At 47.8% G+C, this 25,792-nt stretch overlaps 1 protein-coding gene across 1 annotated transcript in view; it reads right to left on the bottom strand.

The window, feature by feature from the left end:
• The window catches only part of LOC119953435 (SAP30 binding protein), a 170,530-nt gene that overhangs the window by 91,084 nt on the left and 53,654 nt on the right, over positions 1 to 25,792 (bottom strand). Inside the window, exon 4 of the mRNA XM_038777722.1 lies at positions 14,295 to 14,337. Coding sequence (XP_038633650.1) covers positions 14,295 to 14,337 — 43 coding nt within the window. The remainder of the gene's footprint in view (positions 1 to 14,294; positions 14,338 to 25,792) is intronic.

Below are 25,792 nucleotides of genomic sequence, written 5' to 3'. Positions count from 1 at the left end.
TGCGGATAGCGATGAGGACTGTCAGAGGATACAGCAGGATTTAGATCGTTTGGAGACTTGGGCGGAGAGATGGCAGATGGAGTTTAAAATGTGAGGTAATGCATTTTGGAAGGTCTAATTAATGCAGGTAGGGAATATACAGTGAATGGTCGAACCCTCAAGAGTATTGACAAAGATCTAGGTGTACAGGTCCACAGGTCACTGAAAGGGGCAACACAGGTGGAGTAGGTAGTCAAGAAGGCATACGGCATGCTTGCCTTCATTGGCCGGGGCATGGAGTATAAGAAATGACAAGTCATGTTGCAGCTGTATAGAACCTTTGTTAGGCTACACTTGGAGTATAGTGTTCAATTCTGGTCGCCACACCACGAGAAGGATTTAGAGAGGGTGCAGAAGAGATTTACCAGGATGTTGCCTGGCATGTAGGGCATTAGTTATGAGCAGCGGTTGAATAAACTCGGTTTGTTCTCAGTGGAACGATGGAGGTTGAGGGGCGACCTGATAGAGGTTCACAAAATTATGAGGGGCATATAGACAGAGTGGATAGTCAGAGGCTTTTTCCCAGGGTAGAGGGGTCAATTACTAGGGGGCACAGGTTTAAGGTGCGAGGGGCAAGGTTTAGAGGAGATGTATGAGGCAAGTCTTTTTACACAGAGGGTGGGTGCCTGGAACTCACTGCCAGATGAGGTGATGGAAGAAATGAAAAAAAAAATGAAAATCGCTTATTGTCACAAGTAGACTTCAGTTCTGGGTCCTCTGCTGTTTGTGATTTTCATTAACGACTTGGATGAGGGAGTTGAAGGGTGGGTCAGTAAATTTGCAGATGATACGAAGATTGGTGGAGTTGTGGATAGTGAGGAGGGCTGTTGTCGGCTTCAAAGAGACATAGATAGAATGCAGAGCTGGGCTGAGAAGTGGCAGATGGAGTTTAACCCTGACAAGTGTGAGGTTGTCCATTTTGGAAGGACAAATCTGAATGTGGAATACAGGGTTAATGGTAGGGTTCTTGGCAATGTGGAGGAGCAGAGAGATCTTGGGGTCTATGTTCATAGTTCTTTGAAAGTTGCCACTCAAGTGGATAGAGCTGTGAAGAAGGCCTATGGTGTGCTAGCGTTCATTAGCAGAGGGATTGAATTTAAGAGCCGTGAGGTGATGATGCAGCTGTACAAAAACTTGGTCAGGCCACATTTGGAGTACTGTGTGCAGTTCTGGTCACCTCATTTTAGGAAGGATGTGGAAGCTTGGAAAAGGTGCAAAGGAGATTTACCAGGATGTTGCCTGGAATGGAGAGTAGGTCATACGAGGAAAGGTTGAGGGTGCTAGGCCTTTTCTCATTAGAACGGAGAAGGATGAGGGGCGACTTGATAGAGGTTTATAAGATGATCAGGGGAATAGATAGAGTAGACAGTCAGAGACTTTTTCCCCGGGTGGAACACACCATTACAAGGGGACATAAATTTAAGATAAATGGTGGAAGATATAGAGGGGATGTCAGAGGTAGGTTCTTTACCCAGAGAGTAGTGGGGGCATGGAATGCACTGCCTGTGGTAGTAGTTGAGTCGGAAAATTTATGGACCTTCAAGCGGCTATTGGATAGGTACTTGGATTAGGGTAGAATAAGGGAGTGTAGGTTAACTTCTTAAGGGCAGCACGGTAGCATTGTGGATAGCACAATTGCTTCACAGCTCCAGGGTCCCAAGTTCGATTTTGACTTGGGTCACTGTCTGTGTGGAGTCTGCACATCCTCCCCGTGACTGCGTGGGTTTCCTCCGGGTGCTCCGGTTTCCTCCCACAGTCCAAAGATGTGCAGGTTGGGTGGATTGGCCATGAAAAATTGTCCAAAATTCTATGATTAACCTAGGACAAAACGTTCGGCGCAACATCGTGGGCCGAAGGGCCTGTTCTGTGCTGTATTTCTCTATATCTATAAATGAAGTTACTGTGAAAAGCCCCTAGTCGCCACATTCCGGCGCCTGTTCGGGGAGGCTGTTACGGGACTCGAACCGTGCTGCTGGCCTGCTTTCAAAGCCAGCGATTTAGCCCTGTGCTAAACACGGACCCAGGAAGTGTAGAAGATTTTAGTTTAGATGGGCAGCATGGTCAGCACAGGCTTGGAGGGCCGAAGGGCCTGTTCCTGTGCTGTACTTTTCTTTGTTCTTTGTAAGAAATCTTCTCTTTCCCCAGAATGGCGGGAGGATATTTTAGTGAAACTGCAAAGGATTGAGATTACGACTTGGGCTGGAAACTGGATTTGATCTGAGACCAAGAGTCTTATGAGATAAGTAGTCTTGAGGCCTAGTTTAATAAAGGCGAAAGTGTGTCTCCAGAAGAAATTCTACTACCTGTGGGTACTGAATGAATCTTTCTGCCAGGAGGCCAATGGTACACTGGTGGCTTTGATCACTCAGCAAGCTGGGAAGAAAACCTGCGGCAAAGAATTCAATCTCGAAAGCAAGGACTCTTATCTTTATTTTTATCTGAATCCTTATTATTTTTACTCCTTTCCACCCCTTTGTGTTTGTTTTAGAGGGTGGGACAGCTGAAGTGGGGGGGGGGGGGGGGGCTTGTATTAGGTTAGCTTGCCGTTAGTCCATTGTAATTATTGCATTTTTCATCTTTATTTCTATTATAAATAAACAGTAGTTGTGTTTCAACTTACAAACTTGGTGACTGTAAATTATTGGGCAGCAAAGGGCCAAACATTTTGGGAATTTTATATGAATTATTGGTTCATTCACTTTTGTTGGGGCTCTGGAGCTGGAATTGACTGCGCACTAGCCCAGGGTGACGTAATATAGGATTCTGACCAGCGACAGTGAAGAACCACGATACATTTCCAAGTCAGCATGGTGAGTGGCTTGGAGGGAAACTTCTCAGTGATGATCCCGTGTGTGTCCTAGACGGTAATGGTTGTGGGTTTGGAAGATGCTGTTTAAGGAGCCTTGACATGTTCCTGTAGTGCATCTTATAGATGGTACACACTGCTGCTTATGTGTGTTGGTGGTGGAGGGAATGAATGTTTGTGGATGGGGTGCAAATAAAGCGGGCTGCTTTGTCACGGATGGTGTCAATGGTAGATTTTTCATAGTGCACAATGTTCAATGTCATTTGCAATTCCTCAGATACTGAAGCAGTTCATCTCCATATGCAGCTAGACCCGGGCAACATTCAGACTTGGGCTTATTAGTGGCAAGTAACATTTGTGCCACACAAGTGTCAGGCATTGACCATCTTCAACAAGGGAGAATTTAACCATCTACCCATGATATTCAACGGCATGACCATCGCTGAATCCCCCACTATCAATATCCTGGGAGTTTCCATTGACCAGAAATTGAACTGGACTAGCCATATAAATACTGTGGCTGTATGAGCAGGTCAGGGCTCGGAATCCTGCAGTGAATAACTCACCTCCTGACTCCCAACCCTGAACACCATCTGCAAGGTACATGTCAGCAGTGTGATGGAATACTTTCCACTGTCCTGGATGAGTGCAGTTCCTACATTACTGAAGAAGCTCAATACCATTCAGGACAATGCAGCCCACTTGACTGGCACCCCATCCACCACCTTAAATAATCACTCCTTCCACCAGCAACGCACAGTGGCAGCAGTGTGCACCATGTACAAGTTACACTGCAACAATTAATCAAGGCTGCTTCAACAGCAATTTTCAAACCCACAACCTCTACCAACTGGAAGGACAAGGACAGCAAGTGCATGTGAACACTGCCACCAAGTCACACCTGAAATGATATCACCATTCCTTAACTGTCTCATCTATATTGATGTGGAGATGCCGGTGTTGGACGGGTGAGCACAGTAAGAAGTCTTGCAACACCAGGTTAAAGTCCAACCGGTTTGTTTTGAATCACTAGCTTTCGGAGCACTGCTCCTTCCTCACCATCCTCTCCTTTTCTCAAAACCCAACACATTTCTAACTTTTCACAGTTCAGGAGAAGGATCACAAACCAGAAATGTTAACCCTGTTTCTCTCTCCATGGATGCTGCCTGACCTGCTAATTATTTCCAACAACTTCTCTTTATATCTTCAATTTAGATTTCCAGCATCCACAGCATTTTCTTTTCGTAGTAGTTATCCCTGGTGTCCAGGCCAACATTTATCCCTCAATCAACATGACAATAACAGATTATGTGATCATTGCCACATTTTTGAAGATCCATACGGATTGAGAGAATTTAGAAATGAAATCCACTGCTTTACACTATTTCATTCTGCTTTATCATATTCAGTTTTAGAAACTGTTGACTTATTTTAAGGAAGGAACGAATGTAGCCTCTGGCTTGATAAATGAATTGGTGCAAATTTAAGGCTGCAAAAAGCAACAGTTACAGACAACCTGGAACAGAGAACAAAAGCTTCTCTGTATTTTTCATAGCGACCGGCATCAAACATTGCATTAAAATCAGGATCATTTACACCATAAGCATTATTACTTATCCAGGAAGTTGGTTCAAATACAACCTATTGTATTTGAATCAGAAGCTGATCCAGTATTTATATTTCAATATAGAGATATTTTTTGATTATCTGTATTTACAGCTAAAGCTCAGGTACAACTGGTTTGAAAGCCCAGCGTCTCGAGAACCGCAACGCGCAAGTAGAATCCAACCCCCACCAACACGGGATTAAATCTCAGTTCTTCAGTGATAGATATATACCCACCCTCACTAAGAAAGGTATAAACTCAACCCCTCACTAACACAGGTATAACCTCCATTTCTCACTAGCACAGCTATGTACCCACGCCCTCACTAACACCGGTATGAACTCACCCCCTCACTAACACAGCTATGTACCCACCCTCTCACTGACACAGCTATGTACCCACCCCCTCACTAACACAGCTATGTACCCACCCCCTCACTAACACAGCTATGTACCCACCCCCTCACTAACACAGCTATGTACCCACCCCCTCACTAACACAGCTATGTACTCCTCACCCCCTCACTAACACAGCTATGGACCCACCGCCTCACTAACACAGCTCTGAACCCACCCCCTCACTAACACAGCTAACACAGCTATGGACCCACTCCATCATTAATACCTGTATGAACCCACACCCTCACTAACACAGCTATGCATCCACCCCCTCACTAACACAAGTATAACCTCCATTTCTCACTAACACAGCTATGTACCCATGCCCTCACTAACACCGATATGAACTCACCCCCTCACTAACACAGCTATGTACCCACCCCCTCACTAACACAGCTATGTACCCACCCCCTCACTAACACAGCTATGTACCCACCCCCTCACTAACACAGCTATGTACCCACCCCCTCACTAACACAGCTATGTACCCACCCCCTCACTAAGACAGCTATGTACCCACCCCCTCACTAACACAGCTATGTACCCACCCCCTCACTAACACAGCTATAAACCCACACCTTCACTAACACAGCTATGTACCCACCCGTCTCACAACACAACTATGAACCCACCCACTAACACCGATATGAAATCACCCCCTTACGGAAATAGCTCTGAACCAACGCCTTCACTATCACAGCTGAGTTCAGCAGCTCATTAACACAGCTCGGAACACACCCCCCTCACTAACATAACGATGAACCCACACCCTCACTAACACAGCTCGGAACACACCCCCCTCACTAACATAACGATGAACCCACACCCTCACTAACACAGCTCGGAACACACCCCCCTCACTAACATAACTATGAACCCACACCCTCACTAACACAGCTCTGAACACACCCCCACACTGACACAACTATGAACCCACAGCCTCACTAACACAGCTCTGAACACACCCCCACACTGACACAACTATGAACCCACACCCCCACTAACACAGCTCTGAGCACACCCCCTCACTGACACAGGTGTGAACCCAGCCACTCACTAACACACGTATGAACCCAGCTCTCACTAACACAGGTATGAACCCAGCCCCTCACTAACACAGGTGTGAACCCAGCCCCTCACTAACACAGGTGTGAACCCAGCCCCCTCACTAACACAGGTCTGAACCCAGCCCCTCACTAACACAGGTGTGAACCCAGCCCCCTCACTAACACAGGTGTGACCCCAGCCCCTCACTAACACAGGTATGAACCCAGCCCCTCACTAACACAGGTATGAACCCAGCCCCTCACTAACACAGGTATGAACTCAGTCCCTCACTAACACACAAGTAAACCCAGCCCCTCACTAACACAGGTGTGAACTCAGTCCCTCACTAACACAGGTATAAACCCAGCCCCTCACTAACTCAGGTGTGAACCCAGCCCCTCACTAACACAGGTATGAACCCAGCTCTCACTAACACAGGTATGAACCCAGCCCCTCACTAACACAGGTGTGAACCCAGCCCCTCACTAACACAGGTGTGAACCCAGCTCTCACTAACACAGGTATAAACCCAGCCCCTCACTAACACAGGTATAAACCCAGCCCCTCACTAACACAGGTGTGAACCCAGCCCCTCACTAACACAGGTGAACCCAGCTCTCACTAACACAGGTATGTATCCAGCCCCTCACTAACACAGGTGAACCCAGCCCCTCACTAACACAGGTGTGAACTCAGTCCCTCACTAACACAGGTATAAACCCAGCCCCTCACTAACACAGGTGTGAACCCAGCTCTCACTAACACAGGTGTGAACCCAGCTCTCACTAACACAGGTACGAACCCAGCTCTCACTAACACAGGTGTAAACTCAGTCCCTCACTAACACAGGTGTGAACCCAGCTCTCACTAACACAGGTATGAGCCCAGCTCTCACTAACACAGGTATGAACCCAGCCCCTCACTAACACAGGTCTGAACCCAGCCCCTCACTAACACAGGTGTGAACCCAGCCCCTCACTAACACAGTTGTGACCCCAGCCCCTCACTAACACAGGTATGAACCCAGCCCCTCACTAACACAGGTATGAACCCAGCCCCTCACTAACACAGGCATGAACTCAGTCCCTCACTAACACACAAGTAAACCCAGCCCCTCACTAACACAGGTGTGAACTCAGTCCCTCACTAACACAGGTATAAACCCAGCCCCTCACTAACTCAGGTGTGAACCCAGCCCCTCACTAACACAGGTGTGAACCCAGCTCTCACTAACACAGGTATGAACCCAGCCCCTCACTAACACAGGTGTGAACCCAGCTCTCACTAACACAGGTATGAACCCAGCTCTCACTAACACAGGTATGAACCCAGCCCCTCACTAACACAGGTGTGAACCCAGACCCTCACTAACACAGGTGTGAACCCAGCTCTCACTAACACAGGTATAAACCCAGCCCCTCACTAACACAGGTATAAACCCAGCCCCTCACTAACACAGGTGTGAACCCAGCCCCTCACTAACACAGGTGAACCCAGCTCTCACTAACACAGGTATGTATCCAGCCCCTCACTAACACAGGTGAACCCAGCCCCTCACTAACACAGGTGTGAACTCAGTCCCTCACTAACACAGGTATAAACCCAGCCCCTCACTAACACAGGTGTGAACCCAGCTCTCACTAACACAGGTGTGAACCCAGCTCTCACTAACACAGGTGTGAACCTAGCTCTCACTAACACAGGTATGAACCAGCTCTCACTAACACAGGCGTAAACTCAGTCCCTCACCAACTCAGGCATAAACCCAGCCCCTCACTAACACAGGTGAGAACTCAGTCCCTCACTAACACAGGTGTGTACCCAGCCCCTCACTAACACAGGTATGAACCCAACCCCTCACTAACACAGGTGTGAACCCAGCCCCTCACTAACACAGGTATCAACCGAGTCCCTCACTAACACAGGTGTGAACCCAGCCCCTCACTAACACAGGTGTGAACCCAGCCCCTCACTAACACAGGTGTGAACCCAGCTCTCACTAACACAGGTGTGAACTCAGTCCCTCACCAACACAGGTATAAATCCAGCCCCTCACCAGCACAGGTATGACCCAGCCCCTCACTAACACAGGTGTGAACCCAGCCCCTCACTAACACAGGTGTGAACACAGCCCCTCACAAACACAGGCGAACCCAGCTCTCACTATCACAGGTGTGAACTCAGTCCCTCACTAACAGATATAAACCCAGCCCCTCACTAACACAGGTGTGAACCCAGCCCCTCACTAACACAGGTGTGAACCAGGCTCTCACTAACACAGGTGTGAACTCAGTCCCTCACTAACACAGGTGTGAACCCAGCCCCTCACTAACACAGGTGTGAACCCAGCTCTCACTAACACAGGTGTAAACTCAGTCCCTCACTAACACAGGTGTGAACCCAGCTCTCACTAACACAGGTATGAACCCAGCTCTCACTAACACAGGTGTGAACCCAGCCCCTCACTAACACAGGTGTGAACCCAGCCCCTCACTAACACAGGTATCAACCGAGTCCCTCACTAACACAGGTGTGAACCCAGCCCCTCACTAACACAGGTATCAACCGAGTCCCTCACTAACACAGGTGTGAACCCAGCCCCTCACTAACACAGGTGTGAACCCAGCTCTCACTAACACAGGTGTGAACCCAGCTCTCACTAACACAGGTATGAACCCAGCTCTCACTAACACAGGTATGACCCAGCCCCTCACTAACACAGGTGTGAGCCCAGCCCCTCACTAACACAGGTGTGAACCCAGCCCCTCACTAACACAGGTGTGAACACAGCCCCTCACTAACACAGGCGAACCCAGCTCTCACTATCACAGGTGTGAACTCAGTCCCTCACTAACACAGGTGTGAACCCAGCCCCTCACTAACACAGGTATGAACCCAGCTCTCACTAACACAGGTATGAACCCAGCCCCTCACTAACACAGGTGTGAACCCAGACCCTCACTAACACAGGTGTGAACCCAGCTCTCACTAACACAGGTATAAACCCAGCCCCTCACTAACACAGGTATAAACCCAGCCCCTCACTAACACAGGTGTGAACCCAGCCCCTCACTAACACAGGTGAACCCAGCTCTCACTAACACAGGTATGTATCCAGCCCCTCACTAACACAGGTGAACCCAGCCCCTCACTAACACAGGTGTGAACTCAGTCCCTCACTAACACAGGTATAAACCCAGCCCCTCACTAACACAGGTGTGAACCCAGCTCTCACTAACACAGGTGTGAACCCAGCTCTCACTAACACAGGTACGAACCCAGCTCTCACTAACACAGGTGTAAACTCAGTCCCTCACTAACACAGGTGTGAACCCAGCTCTCACTAACACAGGTATCAACCGAGTCCCTCACTAACACAGGTGTGAACCCAGCCCCTCACTAACACAGGTGTGAACCCAGCTCTCACTAACACAGGTGTGAACCCAGCTCTCACTAACACAGGTGTGAACCTAGCTCTCACTAACACAGGTATGAACCAGCTCTCACTAACACAGGCGTAAACTCAGTCCCTCACCAACTCAGGCATAAACCCAGCCCCTCACTAACACAGGTGAGAACTCAGTCCCTCACTAACACAGGTGTGCACCCAGCCCCTCACTAACACAGGTATGAACCCAACCCCTCACTAACACAGGTGTGAACCCAGCCCCTCACTAACACAGGTATCAACCGAGTCCCTCACTAACACAGGTGTGAACCCAGCCCCTCACTAACACAGGTGTGAACCCAGCCCCTCACTAACACAGGTGTGAACCCAGCTCTCACTAACACAGGTGTGAACTCAGTCCCTCACCAACACAGGTATAAATCCAGCCCCTCACCAGCACAGGTATGACCCAGCCCCTCACTAACACAGGTGTGAACCCAGCCCCTCACTAACACAGGTGTGAACACAGCCCCTCACAAACACAGGCGAACCCAGCTCTCACTATCACAGGTGTGAACTCAGTCCCTCACTAACACAGATATAAACCCAGCCCCTCACTAACACAGGTGTGAACCCAGCCCCTCACTAACACAGGTGTGAACCCAGCTCTCACTAACACAGGTGTAAACTCAGTCCCTCACTAACACAGGTGTGAACCCAGCTCTCACTAACACAGGTATGAACCCAGCTCTCACTAACACAGGTGTGAACCCAGCCCCTCACTAACACAGGTGTGAACCCAGCCCCTCACTAACACAGGTATCAACCGAGTCTCTCACTAACACAGGTGTGAACCCAGCCCCTCACTAACACAGGTATCAACCGAGTCCCTCACTAACACAGGTGTGAACCCAGCCCCTCACTAACACAGGTGTGAACCCAGCCCCTCACTAACACAGGTGTGAACACAGCCCCTCACTAACACAGGCGAACCCAGCTCTCACTATCACAGGTGTGAACTCAGTCCCTCACTAACACAGGTGTGAACCCAGCCCCTCACTAACACAGGTATGAACCCAGCTCTCACTAACACAGGTATGAACCCAGCCCCTCACTAACACAGGTGTGAACCTAGACCCTCACTAACACAGGTGTGAACCCAGCTCTCACTAACACAGGTATAAACCCAGCCCCTCACTAACACAGGTATAAACCCAGCCCCTCACTAACACAGGTGTGAACCCAGCCCCTCACTAACACAGGTGAACCCAGCTCTCACTAACACAGGTATGTATCCAGCCCCTCACTAACACAGGTGAACCCAGCCCCTCACTAACACAGGTGTGAACTCAGTCCCTCACTAACACAGGTATAAACCCAGCCCCTCACTAACACAGGTGTGAACCCAGCTCTCACTAACACAGGTGTGAACCCAGCTCTCACTAACACAGGTACGAACCCAGCTCTCACTAACACAGGTGTAAACTCAGTCCCTCACTAACACAGGTGTGAACCCAGCTCTCACTAACACAGGTATCAACCGAGTCCCTCACTAACACAGGTGTGAACCCAGCCCCTCACTAACACAGGTGTGAACCCAGCTCTCACTAACACAGGTGTGAACCCAGCTCTCACTAACACAGGTGTGAACCTAGCTCTCACTAACACAGGTATGAACCAGCTCTCACTAACACAGGCGTAAACTCAGTCCCTCACCAACTCAGGCATAAACCCAGCCCCTCACTAACACAGGTGAGAACTCAGTCCCTCACTAACACAGGTGTGTACCCAGCCCCTCACTAACACAGGTATGAACCCAACCCCTCACTAACACAGGTATCAACCGAGTCCCTCACTAACACAGGTGTGAACCCAGCCCCTCACTAACACAGGTGTGAACCCAGCCCCTCACTAACACAGGTGTGAACCCAGCTCTCACTAACACAGGTGTGAACTCAGTCCCTCACCAACACAGGTATAAATCCAGCCCCTCACCAGCACAGGTATGACCCAGCCCCTCACTAACACAGGTGTGAACCCAGCCCCTCACTAACACAGGTGTGAACACAGCCCCTCACAAACACAGGCGAACCCAGCTCTCACTATCACCAGGTGTGAACTCAGTCCCTCACTAACACAGATATAAACCCAGCCCCTCACTAACACAGGTGTGAACCCAGCCCCTCACTAACACAGGTGTGAACCCAGCTCTCACTAACACAGGTGTGAACTCAGTCCCTCACTAACACAGGTGTGAACCCAGCCCCTCACTAACACAGGTGTGAACCCAGCTCTCACTAACACAGGTGTAAACTCAGTCCCTCACTAACACAGGTGTGAACCCAGCTCTCACTAACACAGGTATGAACCCAGCTCTCACTAACACAGGTGTGAACCCAGCCCCTCACTAACACAGGTGTGAACCCAGCCCCTCACTAACACAGGTATCAACCGAGTCCCTCACTAACACAGGTGTGAACCCAGCCCCTCACTAACACAGGTATCAACCGAGTCCCTCACTAACACAGGTGTGAACCCAGCCCCTCACTAACACAGGTGTGAACCCAGCTCTCACTAACACAGGTGTGAACCCAGCTCTCACTAACACAGGTATGAACCCAGCTCTCACTAACACAGGTATGACCCAGCCCCTCACTAACACAGGTGTGAACCCAGCCCCTCACTAACACAGGTGTGAACACAGCCCCTCACTAACACAGGCGAACCCAGCTCTCACTATCACAGGTGTGAACTCAGTCCCTCACTAACACAGGTGTGAACCCAGCCCCTCACTAACACAGGTGTGAACCCAGCTCTCACTAACACAGGTGTGAACTCAGTCCCTCACCAACACAGGTATAAACCCAGCCCCTCACTAACTCAGGTATGAGCCAGCCCCTCACTAACACAGGTGTGAGCCCAGCCCCTCAGTAGCACAGGTGTGAGCCCAGCCCCTCACTAACACAGGTGAACCCAGCTCTCACTAACACAGGTATGAACCCAGCCCCTCACTAACTCAGGTATGATCCAGCCCCTCACTAACACAGGTATAAACCCAGCTCTCACTAACACAGGTATCAACCGAGTCCCTCACTAACACAGGTGTGAACCCAGCCCCTCACTAACACAGGTGTGAACCCAGCTCTCACTAACACAGGTGTGAACCCAGCTCTCACTAACACAGGTGTGAACCTAGCTCTCACTAACACAGGTATGAACCAGCTCTCACTAACACAGGCGTAAACTCAGTCCCTCACCAACTCAGGCATAAACCCAGCCCCTCACTAACACAGGTGAGAACTCAGTCCCTCACTAACACAGGTGTGTACCCAGCCCCTCACTAACACAGGTATGAACCCAACCCCTCACTAACACAGGTGTGAACCCAGCCCCTCACTAACACAGGTATCAACCGAGTCCCTCACTAACACAGGTGTGAACCCAGCCCCTCACTAACACAGGTGTGAACCCAGCCCCTCACTAACACAGGTGTGAACCCAGCTCTCACTAACACAGGTGTGAACTCAGTCCCTCACCAACACAGGTATAAATCCAGCCCCTCACCAGCACAGGTATGACCCAGCCCCTCACTAACACAGGTGTGAACCCAGCCCCTCACTAACACAGGTGTGAACACAGCCCCTCACAAACACAGGCGAACCCAGCTCTCACTATCACCAGGTGTGAACTCAGTCCCTCACTAACACAGGTGTGAACCCAGCCCCTCACTAACACAGGTGTGAACCCAGCTCTCACTAACACAGGTGTGAACTCAGTCCCTCACTAACACAGGTGTGAACCCAGCCCCTCACTAACACAGGTGTGAACCCAGCTCTCACTAACACAGGTGTAAACTCAGTCCCTCACTAACACAGGTGTGAACCCAGCTCTCACTAACACAGGTATGAACCCAGCTCTCACTAACACAGGTGTGAACCCAGCCCCTCACTAACACAGGTGTGAACCCAGCCCCTCACTAACACAGGTATCAACCGAGTCCCTCACTAACACAGGTGTGAACCCAGCCCCTCACTAACACAGGTATCAACCGAGTCCCTCACTAACACAGGTGTGAACCCAGCCCCTCACTAACACAGGTGTGAACCCAGCTCTCACTAACACAGGTGTGAACCCAGCTCTCACTAACACAGGTATGAACCCAGCTCTCACTAACACAGGTATGACCCAGCCCCTCACTAACACAGGTGTGAACCCAGCCCCTCACTAACACAGGTGTGAACACAGCCCCTCACTAACACAGGCGAACCCAGCTCTCACTATCACAGGTGTGAACTCAGTCCCTCACTAACACAGGTGTGAACCCAGCCCCTCACTAACACAGGTGTGAACCCAGCTCTCACTAACACAGGTGTGAACTCAGTCCCTCACCAACACAGGTATAAACCCAGCCCCTCACTAACTCAGGTATGAGCCAGCCCCTCACTAACACAGGTGTGAGCCCAGCCCCTCAGTAGCACAGGTGTGAGCCCAGCCCCTCACTAACACAGGTGAACCCAGCTCTCACTAACACAGGTATGAACCCAGCCCCTCACTAACTCAGGTATGATCCAGCCCCTCACTAACACAGGTATAAACCCAACCCCTCACTAACACAGGTGTGAACCCTGCCCCTCACTAAAACAGGTGTGAAGCCAGCCCCTCACTAACACAGGTGTGAACCCTGTCCCTCACTAAAACATGTGTGAACTGTACCTCTACACCCAAGTTGCCTCTCTGTTAAATAATGTTATTTCTTGCATTCTGCACTGTTTGGACATAAAGACTTATTGCATCTTTCTTCTCTAATTGTGTCAATACTAGAGAAATTACTTCCCCTTACAATTATGAAAGCTCTAAAACTCAAACTTAGTGGAAGCCATTAATTATGTCCTTATTTCCTTCAGCTGCACTTCTGTTTCTACCGTTCTTGTCCAGCATCCTAATTCCAGGCTCTTCACCTGGGTCTCAATAACAACAACAGCTCTCCATCCACATTACTGCAGTACATACCAACCAGTTCCTGAGGATTCTTTTTCTCCACATCGAGGAATTCCTACAAAAAAAGAATAAAAAACCTCAGTTTCTGAACCATTAAACTTTATCACACAAGAATGCCCCCTGCATCTCACTGTTCATCACAAAAATAGAGAGGGCAACTGCTGCATCTCCATAAAATATATGAAAAGGGTTTACTCCAAATGCTGTATTGCGTAACAATACATCAGGACAGAGTTGGGGACGAAAAGGAGGACTCACTGTATCCAGACTATGTCTTATCGACACGTAAATGCATGGCTTATCTAGAGTGTGCTTGCAAGAGCATGTACAAGATGGAGAGAGAGAATCATCTGAAATGTTGACAGAATAAGGGGGATAGACAAGCATGGAATGAAGTTAAATCGATAGCAAGGAGCAATATAGAATCAGAAGGCGTAGAATCTCGGTGGGTAGAGTTGAGGAATTGCAAAGGTAAAAAGACCCTGATGGGAGTTATGTACAGGCCCCCCTAGCAGTAGTCAGGATGTGGGGTCGAAAATAAATCAGGAGACAGAGAAAGCATGTAAAAAAGGCAATATCACAATAATCATGGGCGACTTCAATATGCACGTGGACTGGGAAAATAAGATTGGTAGTAAGGTTGGACATCCATGGATGACGAGGGAAGTCAAGGACAGCATAAAAGGAAAAGAGAAAGCATAAAGAGTGGCAAGGATTAGTGGGAAGCCAGAGGATTGGGAATCATTTAAAAGCAAGCAGAGGACAAATCTGTTAGAGTTCTCTGAGGAGGTAACAAGGAAGTTAGACAAAGACGTACCAGTGGACGTGATTTATTTAGATTTCTAGAAGGCTTTTGACAAGGTGCCACAAAGGAGACTATTAAATAAGTTAAGAGCCCATGGTGTTAAGGGTAAGATCCTGGAACGGATAGAGGATTGGCTGACTGGCAAAAGGCAGAGATTGGGGATAAAGGGATCTTTTGCAGGATGGCAGCTGGTGACTGGTGGTGTGCCTCAGGGGTCTGTGCTGGGAACACAACTTTTCACAATATACATCAATGATCTGGAAGAAGGAACGGAAGGCACTGTTGCTAAGTTTGCAGATGATACAAAGATCTATAGAAATACAGGTAGTATTGAGGAAGCAAGGGTGCTGCAGAAGGATTTGGACAAGCTGGGAGAGTGGGTAGTGAAGTGGCAAATGAAATACAATGTGGAAATGTGTGAGGTTATGCACTTTGGAAGGAGGAATTTAGGCATAGACTATTTTCTAAATGGGGAAATGCTTCAGAAATCAGAAACACAAAGGGACTTGGGAGTCCTTGTTCACGATTCTCTTAAGGTTAACATGCAGGTTCAGTCGGCAGTTAAGAAGGCAAATGCAATTTTAGCATTCAAAGAACAAAGAACAAAGAAAATTACAGCACAGGAACAGGCCCTTCGGCCCTCCCAGCCTGCGCCGATCCAGATCCTTTATCTAAACCTGTCTCCTATTTTCCAAGGTCTACTTCCCTCTGTTCCCGCCCATTCATATACCTGTCTAGATGCATCTTAAATGATGCTATCGTGCCCGCCTCTACCACCTCCGCTGGTAAAGCGTTCCAGGCACCCACCACCCTCTGCGTAAAAAACTTTCCACGCACATCTCCCTTAAACTTTCCCCCTCTCACTTTGAAATCGTGACCCCTTGTAACTGACACCCCCACTCTTGGGAAAAGCTTGTTGCTATCCACCCTGTCCATACCGCTCATAATTTTGTAGACCTCAATCAGGTCCCCCCTCAACCTCCGTCTTTCCAACGAAAACAATCCTAATCTACTCAACCTTTCTTCATAGCTAGCACCTTCCATACCAGGCAACATCCTGGTGAACCTCCTCTGCACCCTCTCCAAGGCATCCACATCCTTCTGGTAATGTGACGACCAGAACTGCACGCAGTATTCCAAATGTGGCCTAACCAAAGTCCTCATGTCAAGAGGACTCGAATACAAGACCAGGGATGTACTTCTGAGGCTGAAAAGGCTCTGGTCAGACCCCATTTGGAGTGTTGTGAGCAGTTTTGTGCCCCGTAGATAAGGAAGGATGTGCTGGCCTTGGAAAGGGTCCAGAGGAGGTTCACAAGAATGATCTCTGGAATGAAGAACTAGTCGTATGAGGAACAGTTGAGGACTCTGGGTCTGTACTTGGAGTTTAGAAGGATGAGGGGGGGATCTTATTGAAACTTCCAGGATACTGCGAGGCCTGGATGGCATGGATGTGGAGAGGATGTTTCCACTTGTAGGAAAAACTAGAACCTGAGGACACCATCTCACTCTAAAGGGACGATCCTTTAAAGCAGAGATAAGGAGGAATTTCTTCAGCCAGCGGGTGATGAATTTGTGGAACTCTTTGCCGCAGAAGGTTGTGGTAGACCAAATCACTGAGTGTCTTCAAGACAAAGATAGATTCTTGATTAATAAGGGGATCAGGGGTTATGGGGAGAAGGCAGGAGAATGGGGACAAGAAAATATCAGCCATGACTGAAAGGAGGAGCAGACTCGATGGGCCGAGTGGCCTAATTCTGCTTATCGTCTTATAGACAGGGCAGATGGATAGGCAGGACCGTGGGGGAGGTGGGGGGACGCAACCACAGGGGGAGACGCTAAGGTGGGGGGGGGGGGGGTAAAAGTCTTAAGACTAAAAAAAAATTGGCATGCGATTGTTAATGAAGGAGAAAGCTGTAGACGATGGTTTCCCAAATTTTGGGTCGTGACCCTATCGGGGTCACGGAGGTCACATTTTGGAATGCTAGCTGCTCCTTCTCTAAGCAGCAAGGTATCCGGTGGAGAGGAGATGACCCAATCTGGGAGCTCTGTTGTGACAGCCTTGGACATCAGATGTGGACTGTGAGGCCAAACTTTTCTTTAACTTCAGAAATCACCTAGCAGTGAACTTGCTTGGGCTCGGAATGTTTAGTGTGACTTGGCGCCGATCAGGGCCTGTAAGTGTAACTCAGACACTGCCGGAGACTGGGAAATCCGGGATGACACAGGACTCAGCCAAGATGGCGAGTGACAGCTTCTGCTCGGTTTACCTGTTGTACAGGCTCCTTACCCCAGGATAGTGAGTCCACTTCTCAGGTATTGGCAGCTAGATCAAAAAGGAAGAAAGAGGGGCTGCTGAATGAGTAGGGAGAGGGTTGTTGGGAAGAGTGGGTGTGAGAGTGAGTGTCTGAGAGAGAGTGAGTATGTGAAAGAGAGACAGAGAGGGAGAGACAGAGCGCGTGTGTGAGAGTGAGTGTGTGTGCATGTGTGAGAGTATGTGGTGTATGTGTGTGTGTGTATATGCGAGAGTGTGTGTGTATATATGCCAAAGAGTGAGTGCGTGAGAGAGGGTGTGTGTGTGGGAGTATGTGAGAGTCTGTGTGTGTGCGCGAGTGAGTGTCTGTGTGTGAGACAGGGTGTCTGTGTGTGTGAGTGTCCATGTGTTTGTGTGTGTGAGACAGTGTGTGTCTGTGTGACAGTGTGTGTGTGTATATGTCTGTAAGTGACAGTATGTGAGAGCATGAGTGCGTGTATGTGAGTGTGTGTGAGACAGAGAGTGTGTGTGAGAGAGTGACTGTGCGTGAGTGCATGTGTCAGTGAGTGCGTGTGTGAGGCTGTGAGTGCGTGTGTGAGTGCACGAGTGGGTGTGAGTGTGCATGTGAATGATGTGTGAGTGTGTGTATCAGTGCGTGTGTGAGACAGAGAGAGAGAGTCTGTGTGTGTATGTATATAGTGGTGGGGGAGTGGGGCAGACCTCAATTTGTCTGTGGGGATGGAGAGGACAGGAGCTTCTCTGAGCCTTCAGTCACCAGGGATATGGAAAGCTTGACTGAAAGTTACACGAGTTCATAAAATGACTTTTTTATGAAGTGCTTTTAAACACAAATTTTCATATTTATAGGATGCATTGTTAAATGTAGGGAGGTATGGTGGCACAGTAGTTAGCACTGCTGCCTCACAGCACCAGGGACCCGGTTTCAATTCCAGACTTGGCTGACTGTAGAGTTTGTACGTTTTCTCCATGTTTGCGTGGATTCCTCCGGTTTCTTCAGTCCAAAGATGTGCAGATAAGGTGGATTGGCCATGTTAAATTGCCCCTTTGTGTCCAAAGATGTGCAGGTTAGGTGGGGTCATGGGTATAGGGTGGGGTGTGGACCTAGGTCGGTTGTTCTTGAGAGCGGCAGTATAACCACAACAGGCCGAATGGCCTCCTTCTCACTGTAGGGATTCTATGGTTTCTATATTGATCTATAATATGCAAACTTTAATACTTATATGCTGAATGTTACTTTGTGGTTTTGTTGCGCTTTTGTTTTTGCAAGTATCCGGAGAAGTTAGTGGTGATACATTTTGCAAAGGCAAACCACAATGGAATGCATAATAAATATTAAGATGTTAACAAGTGCAGAGGAACAGATCTCTGAAGGTATCTGGAAAGGTAAATGAGATAGCTAAGGCAGCAGACAGGATACTTTATTAGTTGAGGCTTAAAATCAAAGGGCAGGGCGGTGATGCTGTAACTGTACAATACACTAATTTAAGCCATACTTGAGTACTGCATGCAGTTTTGGACACTGCATAATAGAAAAAACATGACTGCATTAGAGAAAGTACAAAAGAGATTTACAAGGATGTTGCCTGGAAAGATTGGTTTGGGAAAATGTTGTTATCTCTGAAGGGACAAAAATTAATGTATGAAATTAGATCGAGTGGTTGGAAGGCCCAATTCCTCTTGGTTGATGGGTCCATAACCAGGAGGCATGGATTTTGAATCAAGAGGTTTGAAGGGGGGGACATGTTGTCACCCAGAGGATGGTGGGAGTCTGCAACTCACTTCCTGAAAGGATGGTAGAGGCCAAAAAACGCACAACAAACTACTTACATCTACACTTTGAAGTGCAATGACCTGAAATGGCCGCGAACCAAGAACTGGGTAAATTGGTGAGGCTGGTTGGCTCTTTGTTGGCAGGCAAGGCACAATGGGTTGGATGGCCTTTTTCTGTGTTGTAAATTTCTATCATTTCTATAAGTATTGATGTTCTTGGTATCATGACATGCCTGCGTTGTTCAGGAGACAGAAATGTATCCACCAAACACAGCATCTAACAACTACTTGGCAACACTACTGGGAATGTGGATAGAAGATCATAAGAACATAAGAACTAGGAGCAGGAGTAGGCCATCTGGCCCCTCGAGCCTGCTCCACCATTCAACGAGATCATGGCTGATCTTTTGTGGACTCAGCTCCACTTTCCGGCCCCAACACCATAACCCTTAATCCCTTTATTCTTCAAAAAATTATCTATCTTTTCCTTAAAAACATTTAATGAAGGAGCCTCAACTGCTTCACTGGGCAAGGAATTCCATAGATTCACAACTCTTTGGGTGAAGAAGTTCCTCCTAAACTCAGTCCTAAATCTACTTCCCCTTATTTTGAGGCTATGCCCCCTAGTTCTGCTTTCACCCACCAGTGGAAACAACCTGCCCGCACGTATCCTATCTATTCCCTTCATAATTTTATATGTTTCTATAAGATCCCCCCTCATCCTTCTAAGTTCCAATGAGTACAGTCCCACTCTACTCAACCTCGCCTCGTAATCCAACCCCTTCATCTCTGGGATTAACCTAGTGAATCTCCTCTGCACACGCTCCAGTGCCAGTACGTCCTTTCTCAAGTAAGGAGACCAAAACTGAGCACAATACTCCAGGTGTGGCCTCACTAACACCTTATACAATTGCAGCATAACCTCCCTAGTCTTAAACTCCATCCCTCTAGCAATGAAGGACAAAATTCAATTTGCCTTCTTAATCACCTGTTGCACCTGTAAACCAACTTTCTGTGACTCATGCACTAGCACACCCAGGTCTCTCTGCACAGCAGCATGTTTTAATATTTTATCGTTTAAATAATAATCCCGTTTGCTGTTATTCCTACCAAAATGGATAACCTCACATTTGTCAACATTGTATTCCATCTGCCAGACCCTAGCCCATTCACTTAACCTATCCAAATCCCTCTGCAGACTTCCAGTATCCTCTACACTTTTCGCTTTACCACTCATCTTAGTGTCATCTGCAAACTTGGACACACTGCCCTTGGTCCCCCAACTCCAAATCATCTATGTAAATTGTGAACAATTGTGGGCCCAACACGGATCCCTGAGGGACACCACTAGCTACTGATTGCCAACCAGAGAAACACCCATTAATCCCCACTCTTTGCTTTCTATTAATTAACCAATCCTCTATCCATGCTACTACTTTACCCTTAATGCCATGCATCTGTATCTTATGCAGCAACCTTTTGTGTTGCACCTTGTCAAAGTCTTTCTGGAAATCCAGATATACCACATACATTGGCTCCTCGTTATCTACTGCACTGGTAATGTCCTCAAAAAATTCCACTAAATTAGTTAGGCATGACCTGCCCTTTCTGAACCCATGCTGCGTCTGACCAATGGGACAATTTCTATCCAGATGCCTCGCTATTTCTTCCTTGACAGATTCCAGCATCTTCCCGACTACCGAAGTTAAGCTCACTGGCCTATAATTTCCTGCTCTCTGCCTACTTCCTTTTTTAAACAGTGGTGTCACGTTTGTTAATTTCCAATCCACCGGGACCACCCCAGAGTCTAGTGAATTTTGGTAAATCATCACTAGTGCATCTGCAATTTCCCTAGCCATCTCTTTTAGCACTCTGGGATGCATTCCATCAGGGCCAGAAGACTTTTCTACCTTTAGCCCCATTAGCTTGCCCATCACTCCCTCCTTAGTGATAACAATCCTCTCAAGGTCCTCACCTGTCATAGCCCCATTTCTATCAGTCACTGGCATGTTATTTGTGTTTTCCACTGTGAAGACCGACCCAAAAAACCTGTTCAGTTCCTCAGCCATTTCCTCATCTCCCATTATTAAAACTCCCTTCTCATCCTCTAAAGGACCAATATTTACCGTAGCCACTCTTTTTTGTTTGATATATTTGTAAAAACTTTTACTGTCTGTTTTTATATTCTGAGCAAGTTTACTCTCATACTCTATCTTACTCTTCTTTATAGCTTTTTTAGTAGCTTTCTGTTGCCCTCTAAAGATTTCCCAGTCCTCTAGTCTCCCACCAATCTTTGCCACTTTGTATGCTTTTTCCTTCAATTTAATACTCTCCCTTATTTCCTTAGATATCCATGGTCGATTTTCCCTCTTTCTACCGTCCTTCCTTTTTGTTGGTATAAACCTTTGCTGAGCACTGTGAAAAATTGCTTGGAAGGTTCTCCACTGTTCCTCAACTGTTCCACCATAAAGTCTTTGCTCCCAGTCTACCTTAGCTGGTTCTTCTCTCATCCCATTGTAATCTCCTTTGTTTAAACACAAAACACTAGTATTTGATTTTACCTTCTCACCCTCCATCTGTATTTTAAATTCCACCATATTGTGATCGCTCCTTCCAAGAGGATCCCTAACTATGAGATGATGAATCAATCCTGTCTCATTACACAGGACAAGATCTAGGACCGCTTGTTCCCTCGTAGGTTCCATTACATACTGTTCTAGGAAACTATCGCGGATACATTCTATAAACTCAAGCTTGCCTTGACCAACCTGGTTAAACCAATCGACATGTAGATTAAAATCCCCCATGATAACTGCTGTACCATTTCTACATGCATCAGTTATTTCTATTTTTATTGCCTGCCCCACCATAACGTTACTATTTGGTGGCCGATAGACTACTCTGATCAGTGACTTTTTCGCCTTACTATTCCTGATTTCCACCTAAATGGATTCCACCTTATCCACCATAGCACCGATGTCATCCCTTACTATTGCCCGGATGTCATCCTTAAATAACAGAGCTACACCACCTCCCTTACCATCCACTCTGTCCTTCCGAATAGTTTGATACCCGTGGATATTTAACTCCCAGTCGTGACCATCCTTTAAACATGTTTCAGTAATGGCCACTAAATCAATCATTCACGATGATTTGCGCCATCAACTCAGCTACCAAACCAGATACCAAGGAAGGTATAGAACTGGGAAAGATGTCTCAGGCAGCATACCTTACTGGTTGCTCTCCCCACAGTCCACAAAGCACGATTGAGAACAGGAGGTTTGTTTCGTGGGGAGGCAGTGCTGTCATGCTCTGGGGACCCAGGTTCAAATCCCACCATGGCAGATAGTGAAATTTGAATTCAATATAAAAAAAAATCTGGAATGAAGTCTAAATGGTGACAGTGAACACATTTTCGATTGTCATAAAAGCCCATCAGGTTCACTGATGTCCTTTTGGGAAGGAAATCGGTCGTCCTTACCTGGTCTGACCTACACGCAACTCCAGATCCACAGCAATGTGGCTGATTCTTAAATGTTCTCAGGGTGGGCAATAAATGCTGGCCAAACCAGCGATGCCCACATCCCATGAAGGAATTAAAAAAAAAGATTCAATCACTCTTCCCCATAGAGTGCATTTATCAACCACACTTTTCCTTCCATCTCACGCAGGCGCATCTATATATAGGAACATCTATCTATATATAGCATATAGGAACCTGAGTCAGGTAGGTAAGGGCTGACCGATCGATTTTATTGTGAAGGGTAGGAGATTCCCTGTGTGGGCCACATTAAATGCAAATGTGTGGGCAGCACGGTAGCACAGTGGTTAGCACAGTTGCCTCACAGCTCCAGGGTCCCAGGTTCGATTCCCGGCTGGGTCACTGTCTGTGCGGAGTTTGCACGTTCCACCCATGTCTGCGTGGATTTCCTCCGGGTGCTCCAGTTTCCTCCCACAGTCCACAGGTGTGCAGGTTAGGTGGATTGGCCATGCTAAATTGCCCTTAGTGTCCAAAAAAAAAAGTTGAGTGGTGTTACTGGGTTATGGGGATCGGGTGGAGGTGTGGGCCTGAGTGGGATCCGCTTTCCAGGGGCAGGTGGAGACTCGATGGGCCGAGTGGCCTCCTTCTGCACTGTAAATTCTATGAGTCTATGGCTTGCATCTCCCATGGCCTGCTTTCTGCAAAATTCAAGATATATTTTGGAATCTGATTTTACTTTTGGATGGGTGAGAATTATTCCTTTATTCGTTCATGGAATATGGGTGTCACTGGCTAGATCAGCCTTTACTAACCATGACTAATTTTTGGGAAAGTGGGTAGTGAGATGCCTTCTTAAACCGCAGTCCCTGAGGTGTAGGTACACGCTGTGTTTTTGGGAGTGAGTTCCAGGATTTTGACCCAACAATAGTGAAGGAAGGGCGACATATTTCCAAGTGAGGATGGTAGGTGATTTGGAAGAGAACTTTCAGGTGTTGGTATTCTCATGTGTCTGGGATTGGATGGTGGAAGGAGCCTTGATGACATTTTGTCATGGCTACATGGTACATGGCTACCACTGTGCATCAGCGGTGGATAGGATGAATGTTTATGGATGGGGTACCAATCAAGCGGGCTACTTTGTTCTGGATGGTGTCAAGCTTTTTTTTGTTGGAACTGTACACATCCTGGAAAGTGGAGAGTATTCCATCAGACTCCTGACCTGTTCCTTGTAGATGTTGGACAGGTTTTGGCGAGTCAGGAGGCGAGTTACTCGCTGCAGGATTCCTAGCCTTTGAACTGCTTTTGTAACCACAGCATTTATATGACTCGTCCAGTTTATGGTCAATGGTAACTCCCAGGACGTTTATACTGGGGTGTTCAGCAAAGGAAATGCCATTGAATGTAAAGGATTGATGGTTGGATTCATTCAAATTGGAGATGGTCATTGTGTGGTGTGAATATTACTTGTCACTTGTTAGCCCGAGCCTGGATTATTATTACGTAGTCCAGGTATTGCTCATTTGGACATGGACTGCTTCTGTATCTGAGGAGTCGCAAATGGCGCCGAACACTGTGCAATCATAGATCATCATAGAATTTACAGTGCAGAAAGAGGCCATTCGGCCCATCGAGTCTGCACCAACTCCTGGAAAGAGCACTCTACCCAAGGTTAACACCTCCACCCTATCCCCATAACCCAGTAACCCCACCCAACACTAAGGGCAATTTTGGACACTAAGGGCAATTTATCATGGCCAATCCACCTAACCTGCACATCTTTGGACTGTGGGAGGAAACCGGAGCTCCCGGAGGAAACCCACACACACACTGGGAGGATGTGCAGACTTCGCACAGACAGTGACCTAGGCCGGAATCGAACCTGGGACCCTGGAGCTGTTAAGCGATTGTGCTATCCACAATGCTACCGTGCTGCCAATCATTAGCAAACATTCTCACTTCCAATCTTATGATGGAAGGAAGGTTATGGATGAAGCAGCTGAAGATGTTTGGGCCCAGGACACTACCCTGAGGGACTTCATGGAACTGCTAGGGTGACATGGTAGGACAGTAGTTAGCACAGCTGCTTCACAGCTCCAGGATCCCAGGTTCGATTCCCAGCTTGGGTCACTGTCTGTGTGGAATCTGCACGTTCTCTCCGTGTCTGTGTGTGTTTCCTCCGGGTGCTCCGATTTCCTCCCACAGTCAAAAGGTGTGCAGGTTAGGTAGATTGGCTGTGTTAAATTTCCCTTAGTGTCCAAAAAGGTTTGGTGGGGTTACTGGGATAGGTGTGGTGTGCTCTTTCCAAGGGTCGGCGCAGAATGGCCTTCTTCTGCACTGTAAATTCTACGTCTATGAGATGATTTACCTCCAACAACCACAACCATCTATCTTCCTTTGCGTTGGGTCTGAATCCAACCAATGGAGAGTTACACCCGATACCCAATGATTCCAGTTTTGCTTGGGCTCCCTGATGCCACACTCAAGTCAAATGCTGCCTTGATGTCAAGGGCAGTCACTCTCACATCACTGCTGGAGTTCAGCTCTTTTGTCCATGTTTGGATCAAGGTTGTAACTAGTTCAAGAACTGAGTGGCCCTGGTGCAACCCAAACTAAGTGTCAGCAAACAGGTTATTGCTAAGCGGGTGCCACATTGTATGCTGATGACCCCTTCCATCGCTTCAGTGAGCCTAACATGAGTAGTAGGGAAGAAGTTGCTGGAGTCCATTACTAAAGATTTCAACACACAGCATTTGGAAAGCTGGGGTGTAATCAGACAAAGTCAACATGGAATTACAAAAGGAAAATCATGCTCGACAAATCTACTAGAATTCTTTGAAGATGTAACTGGTAGAATTGACCAGGGAGAACCTGTGGATGTAGTTTATTTAGACTTTCACAAGGCTTTCAACAAGGTCTCACATAGCAGATTAGGGGCCTCACGGTAGCATGGTGGTTAGCATCAATGCTTCACAGCTCCAGGGTCCCAGGTTCGATTCCCGGCTGGGTCACTGTCTGTGTGGAGTCTGCACGTCCTCCCCGTGTGTGCGTGGGTTTCCTCCGGGTGCTCCGGTTTCCTCCCACAGTCCAAAGATGTGCGGGTTAGGTGGATTGGCCATGCTAAATTGCCCGTAGTGTAAGGTTAATGGGGGGATTGTTGGGTTACGGGTATACGGGTTACGTGG

Source organism: Scyliorhinus canicula, chromosome 18, assembly GCF_902713615.1.
Source record: "Scyliorhinus canicula chromosome 18, sScyCan1.1, whole genome shotgun sequence".
NCBI classification, from domain to species: Eukaryota; Metazoa; Chordata; class Chondrichthyes; order Carcharhiniformes; family Scyliorhinidae; genus Scyliorhinus; species Scyliorhinus canicula.
Note: the sequence above shows the minus strand (reverse complement) of the source record. Positions and strands in the feature narration are given on the sequence as shown.